The following is a 23,139-nucleotide window of genomic DNA, read 5'->3' on the forward strand; positions in this document are numbered from 1 at the left end:
TTTCAGTGCAAATATTTGAAATATAGATTGATGGAGTTTCTAATCACCACCTGAGGGCTTTCTTTCTCTGGGTTCAAATTTGCATTCCCTCCTTCTTACTATGGGTAATAAACTTGGAAATCTCAAGGTACAACAGCCTTTCTTGCTATTGCATGTCCTTTCATAGCTGATCATTGCTGTCCATCACTTAATTGAAAATGTCATTTGAGGCCAGTGCAAAGTAAAGAAGTTAAATGGTCAAATTCTGCAGCAGTCAACAGCTGTAAAAAACAGTGCAGTCAAGTCTCATATGCTTTGCCCCAAGAAGAGAATGACAAAGTAGCTGCAGGTTTTACAAATCACAGAAGAGTTGAGGCTGGGAAGGAACCTCTGGAGGCTGTCCAGTTTTTAGTCAGTAAATACACTTGTGACCTTTAAAAATAAATAGGATTACTACTGCTTTGCTAGATAACAAAGTTCTGTATCCTGATGTAAAAGAGAATGACAGTGTCAGACATAATGTTTAATGAAAGATTCAGTTTTACAGAAGATTAAGTTGCTAACAATACTGAAGGTCTAATTTTTCTTTTATGTTTTATATTCCAATAGAACTTAATGACATTAGTGAAAGCAAAACCAAACTATTGAGATAAATGGGGAGGTGCACTGGTGTTTTGACAGTCTTAATTTATGTTTGAGAGTTTTGGTGTTAAGTCAAATATTTTAAAGATAGGTTTGGGTGGAAACAAAGAGGAGTCAAACCAAAACCTATGAAAGATAAACTGTGTGCTTGGGTCTTCAAGAGCCTGTTTTGATCTGACAGCAAGGGAGCAGAGAAATGAAGAAGAGAAAAGACACAACCTCCTGTTTCATGACTGGATGTTTGGATAAAGGTCATGGTGGTTCTAGTATGGATACAGAGGAAATAGGCTGTAGCTACTAAATAATGGGAAAAAGAACTTAAAACTCAGGGCCTGATTTATTTTGCTCCTTGTGGAAAAGGAAAGTAAATACGTTAGGTGTGCAGAGAAATGACTGTTTCAGCCACCAAGTATAGTCTTCCATAATCATGGAAGCTACCATGAGTGACTGGTTTGGGAGATAGACAAAGCACGTATTCTCTGTACAGCCATGCATGGAATGTCATAAATTTATCCTTTGTGCTATAACACAGGAAAAATGGTAGTCAAAAATTAAAAACTGAAAAAGAGATGAAGGGTGCCACTAGCCTATTAGGCCTAAAGGACAGCAGATATCTGATAAGTAAAATCCTTAGATGGAGTGTTCTTTTGTGTCTTATAATCTACATTTCAATGTTGATATTGTAAGTCAATATACCAACCAGACAGCCGAGAACTGAAAGCCATGAGAATCACTACTAGATTTTATGTATCTGGCCTGTAGCTGTGGTTTGATATATATGTATGTGTTCGTATGTATATATAAATATATATATATGTGCGTATATATATGTATTTTTTGCACACACACACACGTAAAATGAGTGGTAGCAATCCAGCCTACTTTAAACATTAAAATGAAAGACAGATACTGAGGGACTCCCATCCTCTCTGTAAGAAACAGACAGTGTAGCTTGTAGATTGATGAGGAGAGGAGCAGAGAACCGGAACTAGAAATACAGGAAAAACATTGTTAACTAGTTTCAAAGACATTGTGAGATCCCTCACAAACTTCTGTATCATTTGAACTCTCTGAAGCCTCTGTTTTGGCTTTCTTTACATGTGTTTCAAATACATGCCTTTTGCATTTTGATGGCTATTTGCCTTGAGATTGGGTTCCCTGTCCCTCTTATGCCAGATTGGCATCTCGTCTGGACCTTCCATTCATCTGCATTTTTGCAACATATATCTTAATCTAAAATTCTACCCTTAGCCCCTGTGTCAAATTTATTTTTCTCCAATGGATTCTAAGTTCTCTGTAGCTGCTGGCCTCTGAGGTTTTCCTGCTGTGTTCAGGCCAGGAACTTTTTTTTTTTTTAATATGTATGTAGTTCCTGTGCCTACAGCTAAGTGTTTTGGGGTCTATTTTTTTGTGAGAAAACATTATTTTTTTCCAGGATGATTTTAAGAGCAATTAGGTACTGCTTCTTTAAATTTCAGATTTTGGGTGCCACTTGGCTTAGGGAGTTTGTCACTGTTTCCTTGCTGCAATTTGGTATGTGTTTCTAATGTTGGACAAAATACGGAGTACCTGCATTGCGTTTGATTGATTGGAAGGAGTGACATAAGACAGACTTTATTTCCTGTGAGAAGATTTGTCAGTATTACCAAGTTCACTTTGCAAGAACACCTGGTAGGTACAGAGGAACGAGATTCAGCCCTGAAAAGGCCAACAGCTGAAGTACACAGGCTGCGTATTTAACAGCACTGCGCCAGTTGTTACATTCCAACAAGGATAACAAATGGTGGCAGAGGACTGAAATACCAGATTAAGTTCATCACACTGCTCTGTGTGATTTTCTCAGTTTAATATCCAGCGTATCCTGAAATATTCTGAGAGCAGTCAACAGGAGTTAATCTGGTTTTTTTTCTTCTTCTTTTTAAAGCTATGCTGTTAATTAAAGCACATGCAGACATTTTGGGGGAAATGGCTTTTAGGAGGCTTTTTAAAATTTCTAAATCAGCTACAGTATATGTATCATGTGAGGCACAGGCTGGCTGTGGGAAGCACAAACATGTAAAACCAGAATAACTTGTTGTCACTGACTGCTCCCATGGGACTTCAAAACTCTGCAACATTTTTAGTGGAAATAGCATCATTCCTTGCCTTAACCTTCAGGTACATTTTTTGGCAATTCTTCTCACCTCTTGACCAAAAATGTATTTTGTTTTCTGGGTTTTTTAATGGTTTGATTTTGCAGCTAGAATGTAGATCATCTTTTGCGGTTTGTAAAATTTCAGGCATTTTAATATATTAATGTTAGATTTAAATTGCAAAATCCAGAGGCATATAACAGTATCACATGTGTTTTGCAAACATATTGGCATTGACTTACTGAGCACTTTATTGAGTGAAAAGATGCATTCTAAATGGTGTTTGCTGGCTTTTATTTCTCCCATGTTTCTGCAGATGAATATATGGTCACGTTCAGTATGAGTATGCAGATTAGACATATGCTGTATTTTCAAAATTGCTTCATTAGCCAGATTTTTTTTCTGAAATTTCTTGGTTCACTGTTGCTCCAGAGTGACTTTCAGCCTCATAGCTGACTTCCAGATCCAGTAAAACTGCTCGTGCAATATTTGCCATTCATAAGGCTTGGCTTCAGATGGGGTGTTTTTCCTTTTGAAGATCTTCCAGTGTGAATACTAGAATTAATGCAGATTGCTTGAATAATTAACATTTTCATGTTAAATTACAATCTCAAGTTGGTAACAATTATGGCAAGACTGAATTTAGTACAATTTACTTTACCTATTAGGAGAACTGTAGGCAAATGCTACTCATGAAAGAATGCTTTGTATGCATTGAAAATTTTAGTTTAAACTTTTTTTCTAGTTAAAAATTGTATCCATATATAAATCCCTCTTTTTAAACACAAGGTGCCAAATAAAATATTTGGTCTTCCAATAAGGACCTTGTGTACATGCATTTAAAAAGTAGAGGTGCATGTGAAAGAAGCAAGTACTGTACAGGGCCCTTGTTTGAAGGGGTTTTTTTTCATTCCTCCCTCTGCACTTAGCCATTTGCTCTCTGTGTTTTCCTGATGGTGCCTGCCCAACCTATGTGCCCTGCTGATGTCCTTCTATCAATAAACTGTGGCTATCCTGGTCTCTTCCCACTCCTGCCCTCAGCCAGGTGTGAAGCTGCAGTCCTGGTGTCTGAGGTTGAAGGGTGAAATCTCCCTAAGTGCTTCTGGTCTTGCATGTCTGGTACAAGCCTCTGTTTTTGTCAGCTTTTGAAAATAGTGAACAAATGCTTGTGAATGTGGAGGCTGGCCATTGTACTGAAGTGGCTGTTTGGGAGCTGCTGTATTTTTGGAAGGAATTCTAGAAGAATTCTGGGGAGGATTGTAAGGATTTTAGCATACCTTTCACCCAGGAAACTTTGAAGCATTGAGATAAGGATCAAAACACTGACTTTCCTCTTAAAATAGATAAAAAGAAAACAACATTAAAAAACCTTTTTTAAGCTGTGACTCACTCAAATGGTTATTAAGGAGCTATATATATATCATTTGACAGCTAGAAAAAATCAGCTTATCTTCTTCATACCTGAAGAATTCATAGTCTGTATCCTACCACTCATGTTTTTTAATCATATTGTCATGTAATTAAGTATATTATGAAAATTGTTACAGCTCTTGTAACAGGTTTATAACTATTTCTGACTATTTTGTACTTCAGAACTTGTAATAAACTCTTGTAGTTTATTACCATTGGAGCTTTACCTTACTGAGGTCGTGTATTTATACATAATTTTCTATATTAATATGCTTCTGTGTTTTGTTTTGTTTTATTTTTTTTACATTTCTGGCCTGTATCATTCCTGAAAACAAGAATAGACCTGTGAAGACCCAGAAAGCAGAAGGCAAAAAAAGATTAAAAATTCAGTAATTCTTTTATCCCTTCATATCTAGGCAATCTCATGATTTTGGAGGTGCATGACTCATAGTCACATACACTCAGAGAGCATAAAGCTAATTCCACTTGATTTCAAGTTGCCTCCCTCCAGGGAAATGATGCTCTTTCACTACAGGAGTCTGACTGAACATGCAATTTGTATGGCATGTGCAGGCTTTTAGCTGTAGCTCTCACACAGTCTGCAGAGAGGCAAACACACACAGGATTCCCGGCAGGACGTCCATTCCCATATTTCTCAAGGCTGTGTCTTTTAAATGCTGCCTGAAGCCCTCAGTCAGTGCTGTCTCTTTCCTCTCAAGCCCATGTCAGTGTTTTTGTTCCCAAAAACCCTCATCATTTTTGGGTCTTGCTTGTGCAGCACGTGATGTGCCAGTCACTAAAATGAGAACTGGAGCAGTGTTTCACAGTCATATTTTCTCTTCCTTAGGGACTGTTCTATCAACACAGCGAGGCTCAGAAAGCTCAGCTTTTGACTTGACCATGGAATTTATGATGGTTCACTGTTATTTTTTGCCAGATGCTTTTTTATTTTTCTGGTCCTTCACTATGAGAAGTTTAAAAATACTCTGTGACTCAAGTATTCGTTGTCAATGTACATGAGATTGCGTACACTCAGCTGCAAGTGATGTTGAATCTACTGCAGACTATTGTCTTGTGGAAAAAAAAAAGTTGTGTTTTTTTCCAAGTACTACCTTTTTGTTTTCTTTTTTGTGTTTTTTGTTTTGTTTTTTTTAATAAATCTGAGACGTAGGGTATGTGATAATAGTGTAATAGTAATTTGCCACAGTACAGAGGGAGGTATGCTAGCTTCCATGTGAGGGAAAAGTCAGCATTGCAGCCTTGTACTTTTATAGGAGTCTCCTGGGAATCTATTAACCACAATTTTAAATTTTCACTGAAAGTTTACACTTCCATCGCAGTCTAAGGAAAACCTCTATATATGGTAAAATATTTGGAGAAAAACACATCCAGAATTCTACATGTCCAGTATTTATTCATTTTAATACACAAAATACCACGTTAAACACATATACTGTGTGCTTGGCTATGAAAATCAAAAAGTTTCATAATCACTAAGCTCACAGCTTTCACAGGAGGCTGTCTCTAGCACCTTGTTTGCTCATTTAAATAATAAATTAGGAGATTTTGCAGATGTCTGCATTATTCCCAAGATTGATCCTGTGAATTTCAAAGCAATAGAAGCAAGATTTCGTCTGAGAGCCTTTCCTCTTGAGCTACTTTCCTCTCTGGAGGCATGGCTTTGCTGTACATAATCATTCTTATTTGTGTAGTTTGTGCAGAAAATGACATCCCATTGATTTCAAAGGGGTATTTTTTGATGACAACCTTTTAAAAAGTAAAGTATAAAACTGCAGAGGAAAGAAATTGGATCTCTAAAGAGCAGTCATGAGGTAAACCAAACTGTGAGATGCTTAAAATTAGTGGGATTACCCGCAGGTCACTAATGACACTATTTCAGTTTAAAGTGCAAGGGTGTAGCCTGTCAACACAAAAGGTGTGGCCAGACATCCAGACCAGCTACTGTAATGACTTTCAGAAGGTGGCTGCATACAGTCATCCCTAAGCAGTTGTACAGAGGTGCACTTTCAGGTGCTCATGTCTGACATTGCCGTCAGAGGTTTGACAGAGGGTGCCCGGCAGCCCTCAGCTGGGAGCGCTGAGTCAGGCACCTCTGATTCACTGAGCATCTCCACTTGCAGACACCAGGTTAGTGTTTTAACCTCTCCTTGACACATCACCTGTCCTCTCGAGTCACAGGACCTTTCTTCTCCCTCCCTGTCTGTGAATTGCTCCAGCTGGCAGGAGCAGCCCTCAGTGTTGCAGCGCTTGCTCAGCGCTGCAATTTCCTTTCAGCTCTCTCTTCGGGGAAGTGAAACCACTGAGATGTGTTTTTGCATTTTGAGGTGCCAAGGCAAAATCAAGCACTTCAGGCAGGAGAGAAAGGTAGCTGAGAAGAGCTGCCCTTAGAGCGAGGAGGAAAAACCCGTATTTGCTCTGTGACTGCTTCTGACAATGTTTCAAAGCACGAGATAAAGGGTGCACTGGATTTACCAGAGTAAATACGCCACAGGCCAGTCTTCACCTTGGGTATTTTGCTTCTCTTTCTGCTGTCAGCAATAAAAACTGCAATTGTATTAGATGAGCAAGTAAGTAATGGTTTTACTGTTATTTGAGGAAGTATGTGCATTCATTCTGAAGAAGCTCTATAATCCTGCTGCTTAGGGTTTTATTCAAGCCATGAAACACATTTTAAGTTTCTCAGTCATTGGTAAGGAGAAAAAATTCTGATTATAAACTACAAAGAGTTAGCAAGTTCCTTTTTTGGATTGGCTGAAATGCTGAAGTATGAAATATACATATTTAGCAATTAAATTAGAACCCATGTAACAGCACAGGGAAAATGAAGCTAAATTCTGGTGTACTTGTAGCAAAGTAGATAGAAAGTAAGCTATGCTGGATACCCACAAAGCTTGGGCAGTTAGTAGAAAAATACCAGTAAGAGTTCAGCAGCTTTTGGAATGGAGCAATTCCTGTTTTGGTTAGCAAAGGTAACTACATGTTGAGCTGTACTTTGTAAAATGTAAAATTATGTAATATAAAAGGGTTTTTTTGTTGAAAAACTGTAAAAAATTTGCATACTGCCACATTTTCAGTTTCTCTTAATTGCTAATTTGCAGGATATAATATTAAAACTATACCTGATGTGTGCATGACTTTCTGGAGGCAAGTTTTGTGGATTTAGAAATATAGAATTGTTCACGCTGGAATTACAGTGGAGATATTATTTTATAAGAATGCCTACAGCTTCCTGGGAAGGAATGCTTAAAAATACAGATATATTGTATCATGTAAATTTTTCTCTGCAAATTTTGGAAGGTAACATCACAACACTAACTGTTATTAGTAGGAACATCTATTTCTGTGTGGAGTGTCAAAAAGAAGACATTGTGAGCATTAATAAGAAGACTTTTAGTAATAAAAGTTATGAAATAACAATTGATATTCCTGTTTTGGAAGGGAAAGAAAGTTATCATTCATTGGTAGATCTTTGTAAAGCATTGGCTGTTGAGTTCTGACATTTGACCACCTTTTGGAAAACTTGAATTAGTTTTACTTTAATAGTAAACATTGCAATTTTAGCTTTAAAAACACAGAAAGCAAATCAAATATTTTTCAGTTCAAAATGACTGCTCAGCATCTTTAATGTTTTCTTTATCTTTGTGGTTGAGAACTGTGTCTGTCTTGTGATCTTGAGCGCTTTGCCCAAGATAGTTAACAAGGGGTTCTTTGGTTTTTGAGTGTCCTCTTGTAGTAAAGATTTTTGAAAATGTGCTCAGACACTTCAGGCTTCAAAACAAAATACTGCTATGCGCTGTAACTTTTAACAAACAAACCTGCTTGAAGGTTTATGGGATGATAAAAAAGGAGCTTGTTATTAAGTTTCTCAAAGACACTCTTGAATTAAGAGTACAGATTTGTGTTTCATGTCCTGAAGGACAAGTTTCTTCTATTTGCTGGAGCCCCTGAGGCACCCTGAATCTGAACACACCCAGCTGCCCACATACCAGCAGTTAAGAGGAAACCTTTTCCAAATTCAGGGACTTACTGTCTGACATCTGCTGAGTTGATGTTTTCATTAAAAGAAAAAAAAAAAAAAAAAAAAAGAAAATATTTCCAGTCCCTGCGTTTGCTAAGCAAATCTTTCATATGTATAGTAAATGTAAGCAGATGTCATCTTCCTTCACCCGTCTGAGACTCCAGGAGAGCTGCAGCACAAAGGCAGCCATTTCCCAGGAAATTCTACCTAAATTCTACCTGAAAATACCAACTCATGTGTGTCTTAATGGAGAGAGTGCTACCAAGGAAATGTGTTTTAAAAGTTAGAACATGTGATAACATTTCACAAGTCAAGTTTCTGAAGGACTGTTTGGGGTCTTTTAAGTGTCTGAACAAAAGTACAGTCATTGTTCAGGGACAAAAGTACAGTCATTGGGCGTATTAGTGCAATCAGACATAGTTTTAGAGGTGGAAATATGGTCTAGGGTCTACGTCATTGACCACAGAAAGATAATTTTAAAAGGTAATGCTCACAATTAAGCTCCCTAGAAAGTAAATGTCTTGCTTTTACTGCTTAAAGTATAGGACGTAGAAATGTTAATCGGTACTTGCTTTTCTTCTGAAAACTAGTGTCTTCAGATTTCATCCAGAGAATACCTCTGTGTTGTTTCCTGGCCATGGATTTTTGTCTGTCTTTTATATTTCTGCATGGATATCTATAGATATGTATAAAATAGATATCTAAAAAAAAAAAGAAAAAAAGGTGTGGTATCTGCATTCACTGATCATGTAAAATGCTAAGCAGGAAAAGGCTTTGTAATGGTCGCTTCGTGATAAAGATGATAAAGATGAATTATCATCTTTATTTGAGTAGCAGTGATTATTTGACATTGGAATAATCCTGGTGTCAGATTTCATAAAGAATGCAAGAATCAGATTATATTTGTGACTCCTCTAGTCAAATAAGGCAGTTTTATTGCCTCAGTTTGAAATTCCATCAATCCGTATATAGAGAGATCTTCTAAACCATTTCTGAGCAAGTTTGGTTGGTATTTTCTCAAAAGTAAAACAGTCTGAAAGAATTTAAATCTAAAGAGAAGAGCGTTTGAGGGATTTAAAATATGGGTTTTTCTCCAACTACATTGCATTATTTTTGTGACATTTAGTAAGACTATCGTGAATATATAAATATAGAAATATTCCTCAGCTTGCTGTCCAGAGATTGTCTGTTTGGAAGGTATTGACTGCTGACTTTTTTCTTCCCCTAGTGGCCACAGATGTCTTCAACTCCAAAAGTCTGGCCATTCAGGCCCAGAAGAAGATCCTTGGAAAAATGGTGTCCAAATCAATAGCAACTACTCTGATCGATGATACAAGCAGTGATGTTTTAGATGAGCTCTACAGAGTTACAAAGGAATATACACAAAATAAAAAAGAAGCAGAGAAGATCATCAAAAACCTCATTAAAATAGTCCTCAAATTGGCAATTCTCTACAGGAACAACCAATTTAATCAGGATGAACTAGCCCTGATGGAGAAATTCAAGAAGAAGGTTCATCAGCTGGCTAAGACCGTGGTCAGTTTCCATCAGGTGGATTATACCTTTGACAGGAACTTTTTGTCCAAACTGTTAAATGAATGTAGAGAGCTGCTTCATGAAATCATTCAGCGTCACCTAACTGCGAAGTCACACGGACGCGTCAACAATGTGTTTGATCACTTCTCTGATTGTGAATTCCTGGCTGCCTTGTACAATCCCTTTGGACCTTATAAAATCCATTTGCAGAAACTTTGTGATGGGGTCAACAAAATGCTAGATGAGGGGAACATATAAGTACTTGTATAAGAGCTGACTGCCTGTGAGTTATTTGTAGATGGAACACTGTTGATTTATGAAGGAATAAGGGAGCATGCAAAGAGGTTTTTTTTACATTATGACGAATCTTTCCTAAATATCTTTATTAATTGATTTCTTACTATGCGCTATCTGTTGCTATTCACAGTCCATCTGGAAGAAAAACTGCACATGACTTTTTTTACTGTGCTTTGCCTATGGAAACAGCTTGATAAAGACAATCAAACAAAATGGCTCAAGTAGAGTAAGAGTCTTGCAAGATAGATATACAAACCAAAACAATATGCTGTCAGACAATCCGCATCTTTCACAGATTAACAGAATTAATTCTAAACTATCAGAATCCAGTAGTGTTGGTAACAGGCTATCGTGGTGATGGTACACTCTGTAATTTCTTTCATTTACTTGTAAAATAGACATATTTGATTCAGTTATAGTCTTTTATGCTCTCTGCACAGATAACCGCTTCCTAGTGTTGCCATTATGGAGCATTGAGTTTTAAATAAAATCAGTGATGTTGTCACATAGAGTCTTAACAGCAGCCTTGTGCATCTCCAGCTCAGAGGTGAACACTTCCTGTCTGCAAGGCAGGATCTCCCAAGTAGAGATCCTTATAGACCTGCACAGGTGCTTGCTTCCTTTGACTACATGGGGATTATTTGAGGAATAAGCTACAGGAAAATAGCTGGACTGGGGAAGAGAATTCCCAAGAAAATGCTTGTGGTACAGAATTTTAACTCTGACTATGATAACATAAAACACAGTGACTTCTCTGTGCAATTCCTTAAGATATTTAGAATTCTGCTAGTAGAATCATAGAATCAGTCATTGGTGTTGGAAGGGTGGCAATTCTTTTCAAAAAGATGTGAGTCAGTATATTCGATACTCTAGTCTGATGTGAATTCACCAAAGTTGATAAATAAATTGCAAGCCAATTTTCCTTGTGTACAATGAAAGTAGAAGCAGAAATTAGTGTTATCATTGTGTTATATACTATTTAACTAATGGAAAAATGGAATTTTAAAGAATTTTTCTTCTTTTCTTACTTCCTACCTTTTATCCTTTTTTTTCCTCATCTTCTCTCTGCCTTGACATTGGGGATAAAAAATGTGACTTTCTAGACACTGTAATGTACTTAAAAGCATGAAGTTAATACATTTCAAACAGCCAAAGACTTTTTGTTAGGAAGCATATAAAGAATTTGCTGTTTATTTAATTGCCAGTGTTTTTGCTGTTTGCTGTGTCCTTTTGTTTTAATGAGTAAACCAAAGAATATTTGCACTCCAAACTTCTCTTGTCTTTTTTTTTCCCCTTATCATATTTTAAATTCTAAATTATGCCAGCAACAAAAGCATTGCAGCATCTGACATACGGTTTCAGCACTACTTGTGTTTTTTAAGAGAGAAATTTAAGTTTTATTCATGTTAGGTTGGTCATTAGGCTCTCAATATTCCTGGAAATGTGCCAGAGGAATGTGTTCAAAATGTGGACTCATTTTATGGAAGCCACTGGTGTTTGGCAGAGAGGGAAGATCGATGTACCGCTTGGCTGGAAACAACTGGGAACTGATGTAAGGACAACACACCAGAATTTGCCAAGAGGTAACTTATTAGGCTGACACCTGAAGGAGTATCATGTAAGATCCCTTCCCTTGCTTTACCTAAACAGTAGTTTAGGTAAATTGAATTTCAGTCCATCAGAAATCATGTATAGGGATGCAACATCATGGAGAAAATCACACAAATTTTGAAGAGTTTCATTTCTAGGGTATTTATTTTATCTTCCTACCTAGAAAGAGAAAGCTGTTTGTTTTCTTTACCAATTTTTCCTCCTGGGGTAAAAATAAAAAGGAACTTCTAGAAAAGCTTTATCTACAAATCCTGTTTTTAAATTATGTCCTTATTTTCCCAAAATAGCATCTTTTATAATGAATGGTAACAATTACTGGAAGGAGGAGGCAGTACCTTGTTTAGAACCAGGTGTATTACATACATGTGCTGTGTAAAGCACAGAAGGTTTATCTTTGGCCATGAACCAGAATATTTCGAGTGTTTAAATTTGAATTTTCTCTGGGATAAAAATTGCTGAAATAATCTTTGTACACTGATAATTAACATCTACTTACATGTATATGAGCCATGTATATTTTCAGTACCCATAACCTTCTTACTCAGCTGCACTATCTGGCCATTTACTTGTTAGAAAAAGTGAAAATTGCCCATGGAGGTCTGATTATAAGCATGACAACTTGACAGAAAAGAGAACTTATATTTGGCTCACAATTGAGTTACATTCTTCTGAGATGCTGGAACAATAGTTCTTGTCTGGCATTCATTTTAAATTACAAAAAGTGAGTTCAATAATGATGAAAGAAACAATTGTATTGGATTTCCAAACACCTACCATGTATTTCTGACATGACATAGCACTCAAGCTGTGTACTTTTGTAGTTAATTTTTTTTCCTGCAGCATGCATACATACATAGTAGCTTTAATCATGAAAATTTAGAAATAAACTAATGGCATTTTTGCCTGTAGTGTGCTTCTTTGAAGGCACTGTGAAGGTACTTAGTCAAGATTTAAAAAAAAGTTACTATGGTACTGTTTAATTATGAGTAGCATAATCCCATAATTTACTGTGCAAAATTGATAATTCCGTGTTTTAATAGGGTAATAATTATTAATACATTGAGATCCAATCATCATAGGTTCATTTTACAATGGGCATTTATCAGTACCTCAGGTGTTGCAAATTTTTGATGTCTTTTTAACATTAAATTAATATGTAAAGCCTAATACCATCAAAATACATGTTGTTGAAGTTCTGGAACTTGAAACTGATTTTATAGCCATCTAAAGGCATTGAAAAAGTTCTAAGTCAGACCTTGGATACATTTTGCAAGATGTAAATAAACATGATCTCATTCATACAATGAAAACAAAATAAAGGGAGGTTATCAGGGCGATTTTGTGTGGGCCACCTTAGAAGGGATTCACTGGAACTTTTGGCCACCCCTTAATTACGTTTGTATGCACAGACAAACAAAAAGACAATTGGGTAAATTACAAGCCTTATTCTTGGCCTTGAGTTCTCTGGAAATTTATCTCCATTTAGGAGGTACAGAGGTCATCAGGAATCTGGAAGCTTTCAGCAATTGATGTGGGGTGATTTGTGGTTTTGTTAGGTTTTTTTTCCCCTGGAAGGAAAATATCATGTCTCTTCCAAAAACAGATTCAACCCCACCCATAAATTCTTGTAAAACAATGGAGTGAGGAGATGGCCAATTGCCTTCTCATATCTCTCCCTAGTGAGATTGCATTTTCCCAAGAAAACAGGGATCTGATTGTGATGGCAGTTGGCTTCAGTCACTTTCCAGCCCCTTCTAGCTGTAATAGCTATAATGTGAGTATTTAAAGATAAACTGGAATTCTGCATTTAGATCTTCAGGGAAGCAGAGTGTGCTCACTTTCAGGGTCTAGCAGAGAGGGATCTAGCCCACTTCATTGTCAGAGAGGACAGAGTTAGGAGAAGGATGATAAATTGCACATTGCATGGGCTGGGATGGTGTCTCTATGAGAGCACTGGCTGTCTGGTGATCTCCTACCACAGCTTTCCTTTGTCTTTTGCTGCCATTCTGGGCAGCTGACACTTAAGACACTTAAGTGTCTTTTTTTTTTTTTTTTTACCCCAGCATTGCAATACATGGTAATGTAAGGAGAAGAGTAGACAAACACTGCTTTCCTATTTTTTGGGGGGCGGGGCTGAAGTGGGGAGAGGATTGGGTTGGCAATGTAATTTGAACTCTGAAAGAATAATCTACATCTTGATTTAGCTGTTAATACTGTTTTGGCTATAATCTATACCCCTTATCAGTGTAGTAAGCATTTAGCTGCGATTTCAGCACATACACTTCTGAGCCTTTTTTTTTTTTTTTCCCCCAAAAGTGCTTTTGAATGTATTACAGAGGGTATATTTCATATACATGAGATGAAGATTTCTGTTTGCATAACCGTTTGCAGAAAGTCTTTGTTACAACTGCTTTTTATTGAGATTTGGGCAGGTCAGCCAACATTCATGGTTATGTGGCAAACATCTGCACTCTGCATAAAACAACTGTCAAAAGAGAAAATAAAACATATTACAGAAAAGTTCTGTAAAATCTTACTGTAGCAGTGGGGAACAAAGAGACACAGGACCCCCTTATTCATCCAAAGGAGATCACTTTATTGCAGAAATCACTCCCTTTTATACCTGTAATCTCAACCAGACAGAACCAGAATTTACCAGAGGAAGGGCACACATTGGCTGGCTCAGCTGCAGTGCTGCTGTCCATGACTCACAGCCACCTCTCACCCCCCAAACCAAGTTCCAACCTCCAGCCTGCAGCTGTGCCTTCCCACAGGGCCTTCTGGTGAGCATAAGCCTTAACAACTTCAACAAATATATAACCCCATATCTTACATCTTTCTTCTATGCATGCATTCTATGCATTTCACATAAAAGAAAATTCTTTTGGAAGGGGGAAGTTTACTCTTTATCTTAAAACCAAATTGATGTGTAAAATCACACTGTGACTATTCAGAAAGTTTAGACTTAGAAATATAGTTATTTCCAGTTTGTAGGGGAAAAAAAAAAAGAAAAAAACCACCAAAACCCAACAGAAGAAGAAAACTTGCATTGGAAAAAAGTTCTGAAATAATTATCCATTCTAATATTCTAATCTTTTCATGCTGAATTTTGCATACTGCAGTTGAAATTATATATACTGCAGCTTTGTAATTCATATATGGTATAAAATATTATAGGCTAACATGATTTTTTTTATGTCTCTGAAAACAAAGCAATAGTATCTCCATACACACTATGTCAAAGAGCTTTCTTTTGAAGTTACAATAGTGCTCAGTCTATGTAACAAATCAAATTTTCTTAATGTTTAAACTACAAATTGCTGAAGTGACCTCTTAGTGATCTGTTTTATTATTTAGAGTTCTGTTTTCAGATTTTAAAATTGAGATTTATGGGCAGGACATTCCTGAATTAATACCCACTTTTTCTTGTGAGCTTGGGAAATACAGGTGCTGATGTATATCTTCTAACCATCTGTAAATTTCTACTTGCTAGCACACCACCAGTTTCTGGAGAAACATCCCTTACAGCATTTCTTTCTACTAGGGAGCAAATTGAAAAGAGGCGTCTTATAACTTTGGGATGTACCATAATTACACAGTATCAAAAGAAGCAGACTTTAATGATTATAAATAATGTAATTAAGAAGTTACTTTGCTTGCCCAGCTTTCCCAAGCAATCAAAACTTATTTGCTATTTGTTGTTCTCCCCTGTGGGAAAGTCTTGGTATGGTAGGTGGAGGGCAAAGGCAGGGCTTCCTACAGTTACTGTGATTTAGATTTAAATTACTTCTACATGCAAGGTCTTCCACTGTCTACCCTAAAAAGCTTAGCACTGGGTTTTAAAATCATGCTTTTAATTGGCTTCATGACAAATTCCTATTCAGTTTATATTAGATATTTGGGTTTAAATTGTGCTTTTATTGTGCACATAAATATGAGCAGAAACAAAACAGCAGCTGTCCTTGTGCATCATACCATGCTTTCTAGATATCTTGGGGTTTTTTCATTAGGTGTTTTCTGTGCTAAGAGGAAACTTCTTAGTGGATATAATTCTGAAGGTTTTCAGAAAATTCATATCATTCTAAGAGAAAAATTGTTTGCTTTTCACACAGTTGTTTTCTTGTTTCCACTGGCACCCTACGGCAATCTAAAGCTCTTCATTTGTGGGACATTTTGAAGTATGTCTTTTCAGAATTCATTTATTGTTGATTTTCTGGCAAAGCTGCAGATAATGGTGGATGAAAAATATTGTTATATTTAAGTCGTGCTAGAGTTTTCTAATACAGGGAGTATGTTGGTGCAGATGGAATAAATCAGCTCAAGTAGGGCCCACATACCGCCAACCCTTCTTCTCTTGTGTGGGAATACAAATGCACTAGGTATGCTCCATTACCAAACAGTGTTGAAAAACTACTTGGCTTTCTTGAGCAGGATTTACTCTTTTATTTGGGGACTCTATATCAGTAACTGGGCTTGGCTAGGGTTCTGAGAAGAAAGTCCCCTGGCTGTTGATAGCCTACAATTAATTAAGGGTTTATGTGACATGAAGGGACAGCCTTTCCCCATTCCAGAAGCACTGAGGTGATGATTTCAGCTTACTTCACTGACTGTGTTTTTTTCATTTGTTTATTAGAGGGTTGGTTTTATTTCTGTGGAGATTCACAACTGTATATGATCTTCTAGGATTACTAAGAAATGGCAGAAATAGAAGACACTTAGGCCAACTGGTTTATTACCCCACAAGGCTTGGAGCCAGAGGAGGAATAAGTGCATGGTTCCAGGGACATGACATGAGATCAGCTGTTACTTTGAAGAGAGCTGGTTATTTATCTCAAGGATCTTGATAATTCAGCAACAGAAAAATTATCTCATCCTTGGAACTAATATGAGTCTCTTCACCCAACCAAAAAAACTGTCTCAGTTACAGGCTGCCTAACTTGATTTCCATGCTCTGGACACTCCCAAAGGTACATTTGCTATGCCATCATATGAGAAACTATTAGGGAAATGTGGAAAGAAAAGTTCAGCACTTTTCTGTGAGGAAGGGCTGTGATGAGACAAAGATCTCATTAAGTTTGCTTTGCCATCCACATTGTGATAAGGACAACTGCCTGCTGTAAGCACAGGCATTTGACTCTGTTTGAGTAAGAAAATATATTTAATCCTACACTTCCAGTATCCTATGACACTGTAATCTATGGTTTACCCCAAAGCTAGAACTGAGAGGCTCACATTACAAAATATGGAAACAGGAAATGAGACCCTTTATAAAACAGTATCAAAGAAAACTAGTCTTTGCTGCTGTTTGGAGCTGGGAGAACCTTCACTGGGGTATTTTGACTTCCCACTTCATTTCTGATTAGGAGAGCAAGTGCTGAAGAAGCGTACAAGCAAACTACAGGTGAAGGTGTTTATGTTAGTTGACTGTTCTCCATCTTGCTTTCAGACAGAAGGCTATTGTGTACTTCATGTGTTCTTGACTAAAATTGTTCTTTACTGATACTGAGAATCCCTTCTGGACAGATTCTTACCATGGAATACAGATAATCTAAACCTGTAGTGTTTCGCTTTCATTTGCATTCTTGGGATGGTTGGGATGGAAGCTGGCAGAGTGGGTATTTCTGAGAGACAAGTGGAACTCTGCTGTTAATCTGGGGGAAATGAATATATGTTGTGCACGCAGAAAACTTCTGTAAAATTTGGACTAAGAACTGCAAAATGTCCTTGGTGTCAGCTTGAGAGGCCACTTTTGAAGGCACAGTTTAAAAGTAACTTAGCTTTTGTACAACGCTTTGTGTTCATTAAAGGCAGTGCCTGGATTTATTCTACAAGCAGAACCTCTTGGAATTTTTAGCCGTTCTAAATCTCAGTATGGCTGTTAATTCAGGAAGCAACTGCACCAAATCAGTTTTCTCAGGAAGCATTTCAAGTCTTCCATCTATTCATTAAAGATGCAGCTCATCTGCAGAATCTGTTTACTTGTAACTTTATAGTAGTGCGAATATGCACTTGATTTCCACAGAATGTGACATACGGTTATTTGCCAGTCTTTCTACTTCTTGTTTTAGTTCTCGTTTTTAGTCCTTGTAGGGGTCTATTGTCTTTTTCTTCTTTTTTTTTTTTTTTTTTTTTTTTTCTTTCTTGTTCTTCAAGGGAACCAATTTAAAGGATTATTTATGAAGAATCATTTAGGATGAAATACTGTGGTTGTGTTATGGGAGTAACACCATAACCTTTTGCTGGCATCTCCCCTAAATTCTCACCACAGGATGCATTTTCAAAGCTGTAGATGTGCATAAGCAACTAGTTTCTGCTTCAAAAGTTTGTTCTACTGCTGTGTCACTTCATACCTGCTCAGCAGTCCACTGAGCCCTGACTGACCCAGGGCTTCGGTCTCCCTTAAATCCTAAGTCTCTGATGGAATCAAATGGAGAGCTTCCATAGTGCTCTGCTTGTGCCCCCTGCTTGAATTTTCCACTTAATTGAGTGGTATGTGCAACAAATGCCAAAAGTAATGTTTCTTGCCAAAACAGGGATATGAGACCTCCTGTGATGTGGGTTGTTGACAACAGCTATAAAAATGTTTGCATTTAAATTTGCAGTTGGTGCATAAGAATGTGTGCACTGTTAACTACACAGTAGGCTGCTCCTCAACATCTCATCAGGAAAGCTGCTTTTCAGGTTCTGAAGGTGACAAACAATGGATTCAATGGCAAAAAATCCCCACTTACTAATTGTAGTAGGTTCACAGAAAAATAAAAGACAAGAGAATGGAAGCTAGAATGGAAATACTACTATATGCTGATATTCCTGCAGATGAAAGGAATCACTAGAAATACTACATTCAAGCTATGAAGAATTCCTCAGTGGGGGTTTCTAAGTAGTTTTATCTGAACACTTTTACTGAGAGAGTAATTACACTGGTGAGCTGGGCCATAGAGTTGGTTTCTGTGAGATAAACGTGTGACCAGCTCAGGGCCTGAGACACATCAATGACCTCTCATTGAATGGCTGCAGAGAGGGACAGTGGAAATGGGGGGGATGACCTGGCTGCAAGCAAGGCATCTTTGGTCACTGCAAAAAACACCTGTATTCAAAACCTCAGTGACTTTCAGAGCACTATGGCTATTGGGAGGCACCATCTGTTGGAGGCCATGCTTTTGCAGTATTCATAGTGAAAGGTGCTACAGCTTTCAACATGGATTCAGTATCTAGCTCCTGGTCATGTCAAGAAATATCTTCCCCTTCAATCATATTTGTAGAGAAGTCTTTGTTCCCAGTGAATAGGGCCTCTGCAAATCTCCACGAGCAAAACCATTTAGCAAGCAAATAAAGTACTTGAAAATAATCTTTATAATCCAAAAAGATCTTTTAGCAATGTTGGAAAATACAGAATAAATGCAAGTCAGTAATTTCTTTTAATCCCCTTGAATAAAAGTTTCCAAGGTTCTCACCATCTCTAGCAGCAAACAGTAGAAACCATTTCCAAAGAGATTAAGACTCCCACAGTACCCACAACACATGCAAGCCCCTAGTTTATAAAAGACTTGTAAAAGAAAAGAAGCCCAGCCCAATTATCTAACCTGTTGGCCAAAAGGTTTAAGAACATGACCAAATTTGTTTTCAGTGCACAGCATGAAAATTCACTGTTAACGAAAAGAACTTACCTGCTCTAGGCATTGAAGCGTAACAGAAAAGAAACATCACATTCAGTATTACCAGGTACTGCGTGGGGTTTTTGGCAAACTTTTCTCAGTGAAAAATGTCTGAAATGTCAGTATAAATGTTAATGATAAATATATGCCAGTCCACACTGCTCACTAAGAGACAAAATAAAGCAAAACTGGTTCTCCTTTTTGAATTGGCTTATTTTGTTCAACCCTGTCTGGCTGTGTTTGGAATGTGGATAGCCTGCTATTGCTCACACCATGGCTCAATCACTGAAAACCCACTATGGCACCTGATCTTGGCTTGTGGCTTGACATCTACTCTGCTCATGTTTCCACCTGCCATCACCTCACTTCGGTAAGCAGCAGTAGCAGTACCATCATACCTTTTTTCAGAATAATACAGGTATTTTCTGATAGCTATAGAAATTCTGGAATGAAGCTCTTCTGATTGCTAAGGGAACCCTTTACATATCTTCCATCCAGAGTGGTTCTTTGTCTTTTATATCTTTTCAATACAGACAAGTTTCACTTTAAAAACTTAAAATATAGAAGTGATGCACTGTCTCTCCAGTGCATTCTATTTTGTGCTTTACAGGAAAAAACACCAATCTGTTGAGGAAGATCTTAATTGTTTCAAATGTGAGCTCTCCCTTGATTCTAATCCCAGTCTGTGCACAAAAAGGTAGCTGTAACAGCTCCTGGCTTGTTATCAGAGCCTGTTTATTTGGTATCTAAACAACAAATTCTGCTATAGAAGTACCTCAGGGACTGATTTTATTTGGACAGTGTAACCACAGACTTCTTGGCAAATTCAAGAGCAAGTTCTGTTCTTGAATAGTTCATCATCTATAAAAAACAGGAGATGGAAGACTATGGAATGTGGAAGACTAGAGCTGAAATGGCTTGTTCAAGGTCATGGAAGATCTGGTGCTGGACAGAATCAGCACTGAGAATCAATGGAGTCTCTTAGGACTTGTTTATAGAAGTGCACAGAGATCTGAGCTGCTTTAGATTAATATGGTTACATAGAGGATTATGTAAGTAAAATTGGTACTGAAAGGATGACCACTCGGTTCTTGTAGGTATTTCCAGTCTTTACTAGAAGCTGCTTTCACAGCATCCTGGAGACTTCCCTTTCTTTTCCCAGGTGGGAGCCCAATCCCACACTGTAGCAAGAGCAAACAAAATATTGAGTGTTGAGGCTGAACCAAAGCTCGCAGATGTTAAGGGCTCAATCTGTTACTTCCTCAGGAAGAGCAATTGCAATCTGACTCACCGCTCTGCCCTCCTCCCCCCCAGGAAAGAGCCTCCTCCCGCTGCCAAGCACAGCACAGCCAAACCACAATCAGCGATGTTCTCTCTGCAAAACACACCCAGTTGCACCGGGCCTCTCACGGCTGGGCAATTCGCTCTTCTGTTGAGCTGCCACCGAATGACACAGACAAACTTCGCAAGTTCAGCTGGTTGTGAGGGTATTTAGTGCTGCGACAGTGCACACACTTCCAGTGCAATGGGCTGTTCCTGCGCGCAGTCAACAACATTTCCCACACCTAAAACTTGTGATTGATTGCAGGCTATTTATCTGATGCACATTCCCTTGGCTGCCTTCAGAAATGTTTTTTTTCCCCTGTGTTTTCCGGTAGTTTCCCTGTGGGTGGCACTATGGATGTGGGCACTTTGGGCAGTCTTCCCGTTCCACGAGCTCGCTCTAGTGCCCACAAGCGTGAGCTGCACTTGAAGCTTTCAAACCCCCGCAAGCCGAGCTGTGTCATAAAATCATAGAACATTCGCCTCTGTTCCCTCTGTTTCTAATAGAGTTAATGCCACAGACAATTTGAGGCCAGAAATGATAATTTACTCTATGTTCGCTCAGGAAACTATCACCTTTCTTTAGTGTAGATACCAAAGCATTTACAGTCAAGAAGATAACCAGGCAGCAAAACTATTTAATCTTTCTATTAGCTCCAAATATAAGCCAAAGTTTAAAAGAAAGGTTAATCATGAATTAAAGTTCGTCTGTGCAGAGGGAATATGTCTATTATTTCCCCGGAATATAACTCTGTGCACTCCTTACACTATCTGCTTCCTGAGCACCACCTAATTCAAGCATTGGACCTATGAAATACCAGAACAGTTACATTCTGGATAACAGTCTCACACAACACCTGCAATAATGTAATGATTAAATACTTAACCCACTGACTGGTTCAACTAAATGCACTCTGTGATTCTTGTGCCTCACTCTGTTCCTTTGCTTCACCATGGGGTCACTCCCACAGGCTGCAGCTCCTCACAAGCTGCTCAAGCATGGGTCCCTCATACAGGATGTATTCCTTCAGGAACAGGCTGCTCCAATTCCCCACGGGGTCACAAGTCCTGCCAGCAAACCCGTTCCAGTGTGGAGCTCCATGGCCTGTCTCACCATGGTCTTCTCTGTGGCCTCCAGGAAATCAGCTCCTGCAGCTCGACCACCTGCTCTCACCCCTTCTCCACCTGCCTGGGTGTCTGCAGGGCTGTTTCTCCCTCAGCTTCCCCACTCTTCCACAATATAAATGTTTTATATTTTCTTAGACACGTTCCCAGAGAGGCACCAGCGGCACCCTCTCAGAGGGTCTGAGCTGTGCCTGGCGGCAGGTCCATTGGATCCGGTGGGAATGCTGTGCCAGGCATGCCAGGCCTGTTCCCCACGGCTGCCCTGCAGCCCTGGGCACCTGCACCCAGCGCTGCCCTCTGCACACAGGCAGCCAAAATCTGCGGCACAAAGAAAGGGCGGTGTATTGCGCTCCCATTGCTCGATACAGAAGAGATCCCAGGGCTGAAAGCAGGCTTTTCCATTGGGAAATAGTAAATAGAGGAAGAAAAGAATTGCACACCATAAACAGTAAGATTAATAGAAAAGAAGTAACTGTGGATTAAGTTTAAAGAGAGGCGTGATGTCTTACACCAGGGCAGCCTGGTCTTGCAATCCAGCCTAGCAATGGCCTCGTTGTGTGACAGCTACAGCTGGTCTGTAAGCTGCACAGACAAACTTAGCCATAATAGACCCCAACTCCCAGCCTAGTTCCTTAAAGAATAGAAATAAACAAGTCCCCAGGTAAGATAATGATAGGTTGGATTCAAACTCGAGCAGCCAGTCCCATTCAATCCAGAATGCGGACGTCTATCTGGCCAGTGAGCTGGGCAGTGCTGACAATAAATTGTACAAGCATACAAGTGCTCAACCAATCAATTGTACAAGCATAGGAATTTTGAGCTCCCTATAAAAGGGGGAGGGGTGGGTCCATTAAACACTGGCTGTTGTTGCATGAACTTGGTGTGTTCAGTTGTGTGCCTGTCTCCTAAACTGCGACCCAAATGTGAAATCATTGGACATGCAGACAGCACAGGACAGCCTGCTCCTTCCCACCTCACAGCAGGCCTGGGAAAGCAGGGCCAGGCAGGGCTGATCGTGGCCACTACTGCATAGAAGGAGGATCCAAGGTCCTCCTTGCCCTCTGCATTCCTTTCTTACCCCTTCTTCTCTCCTTGTCTACCCCATTTTCCTTCCCTTCCCCACGCATTCCTTTCCCATCCCTTTCTCTCCGTTCCTTTGACTTTATTCCTCTCCTCTCCTCTCCTCTCCTCTCCTCTCCTCTCCTCTCCTCTCCTCTCCTCTCCTCTCCTCTCCTCTCCTCTCCTCTCCTCTCCTCTCCTCTCCTCTCCTCTCCTCTCCTCTCCTCTCCTCTCCTCTCCTCTCCTCTCCTCTCCTCTCCTCTCCTCTCCTCTCCTATCCTCTCCTCCCCTCCCCTCCCCTCCCCTCCCCTCCCCTCCCCTCCCCTCCCCT

General features: G+C 38.9%; 1 protein-coding gene across 5 annotated transcripts in view; it reads left to right on the forward strand.

Annotated features, from left to right (window-relative positions):
* Nucleotides 1-11,305, forward strand: part of TNFAIP8 (TNF alpha induced protein 8) — a 56,512-nt gene extending 45,207 nt beyond the window's left edge. For all 5 annotated transcript variants that reach the window (XM_086868513.1, XM_086868514.1, XM_086868515.1 and 2 more), the window contains one exon: nt 9,431-11,305. In XM_086868513.1, the coding sequence (XP_086724639.1) occupies nt 9,431-9,996 (566 nt within the window). In that variant the 3' untranslated portion in view covers nt 9,997-11,305. The remainder of the gene's footprint in view (nt 1-9,430) is intronic.
* Nucleotides 11,306-23,139: the final 11,834 nt, after the last annotated feature.

Source organism: Cyanistes caeruleus, chromosome Z, assembly GCF_971803275.1.
Source record: "Cyanistes caeruleus chromosome Z, bCyaCae1.hap1.1, whole genome shotgun sequence".
Lineage (NCBI taxonomy): Eukaryota > Metazoa > Chordata > Aves > Passeriformes > Paridae > Cyanistes > Cyanistes caeruleus.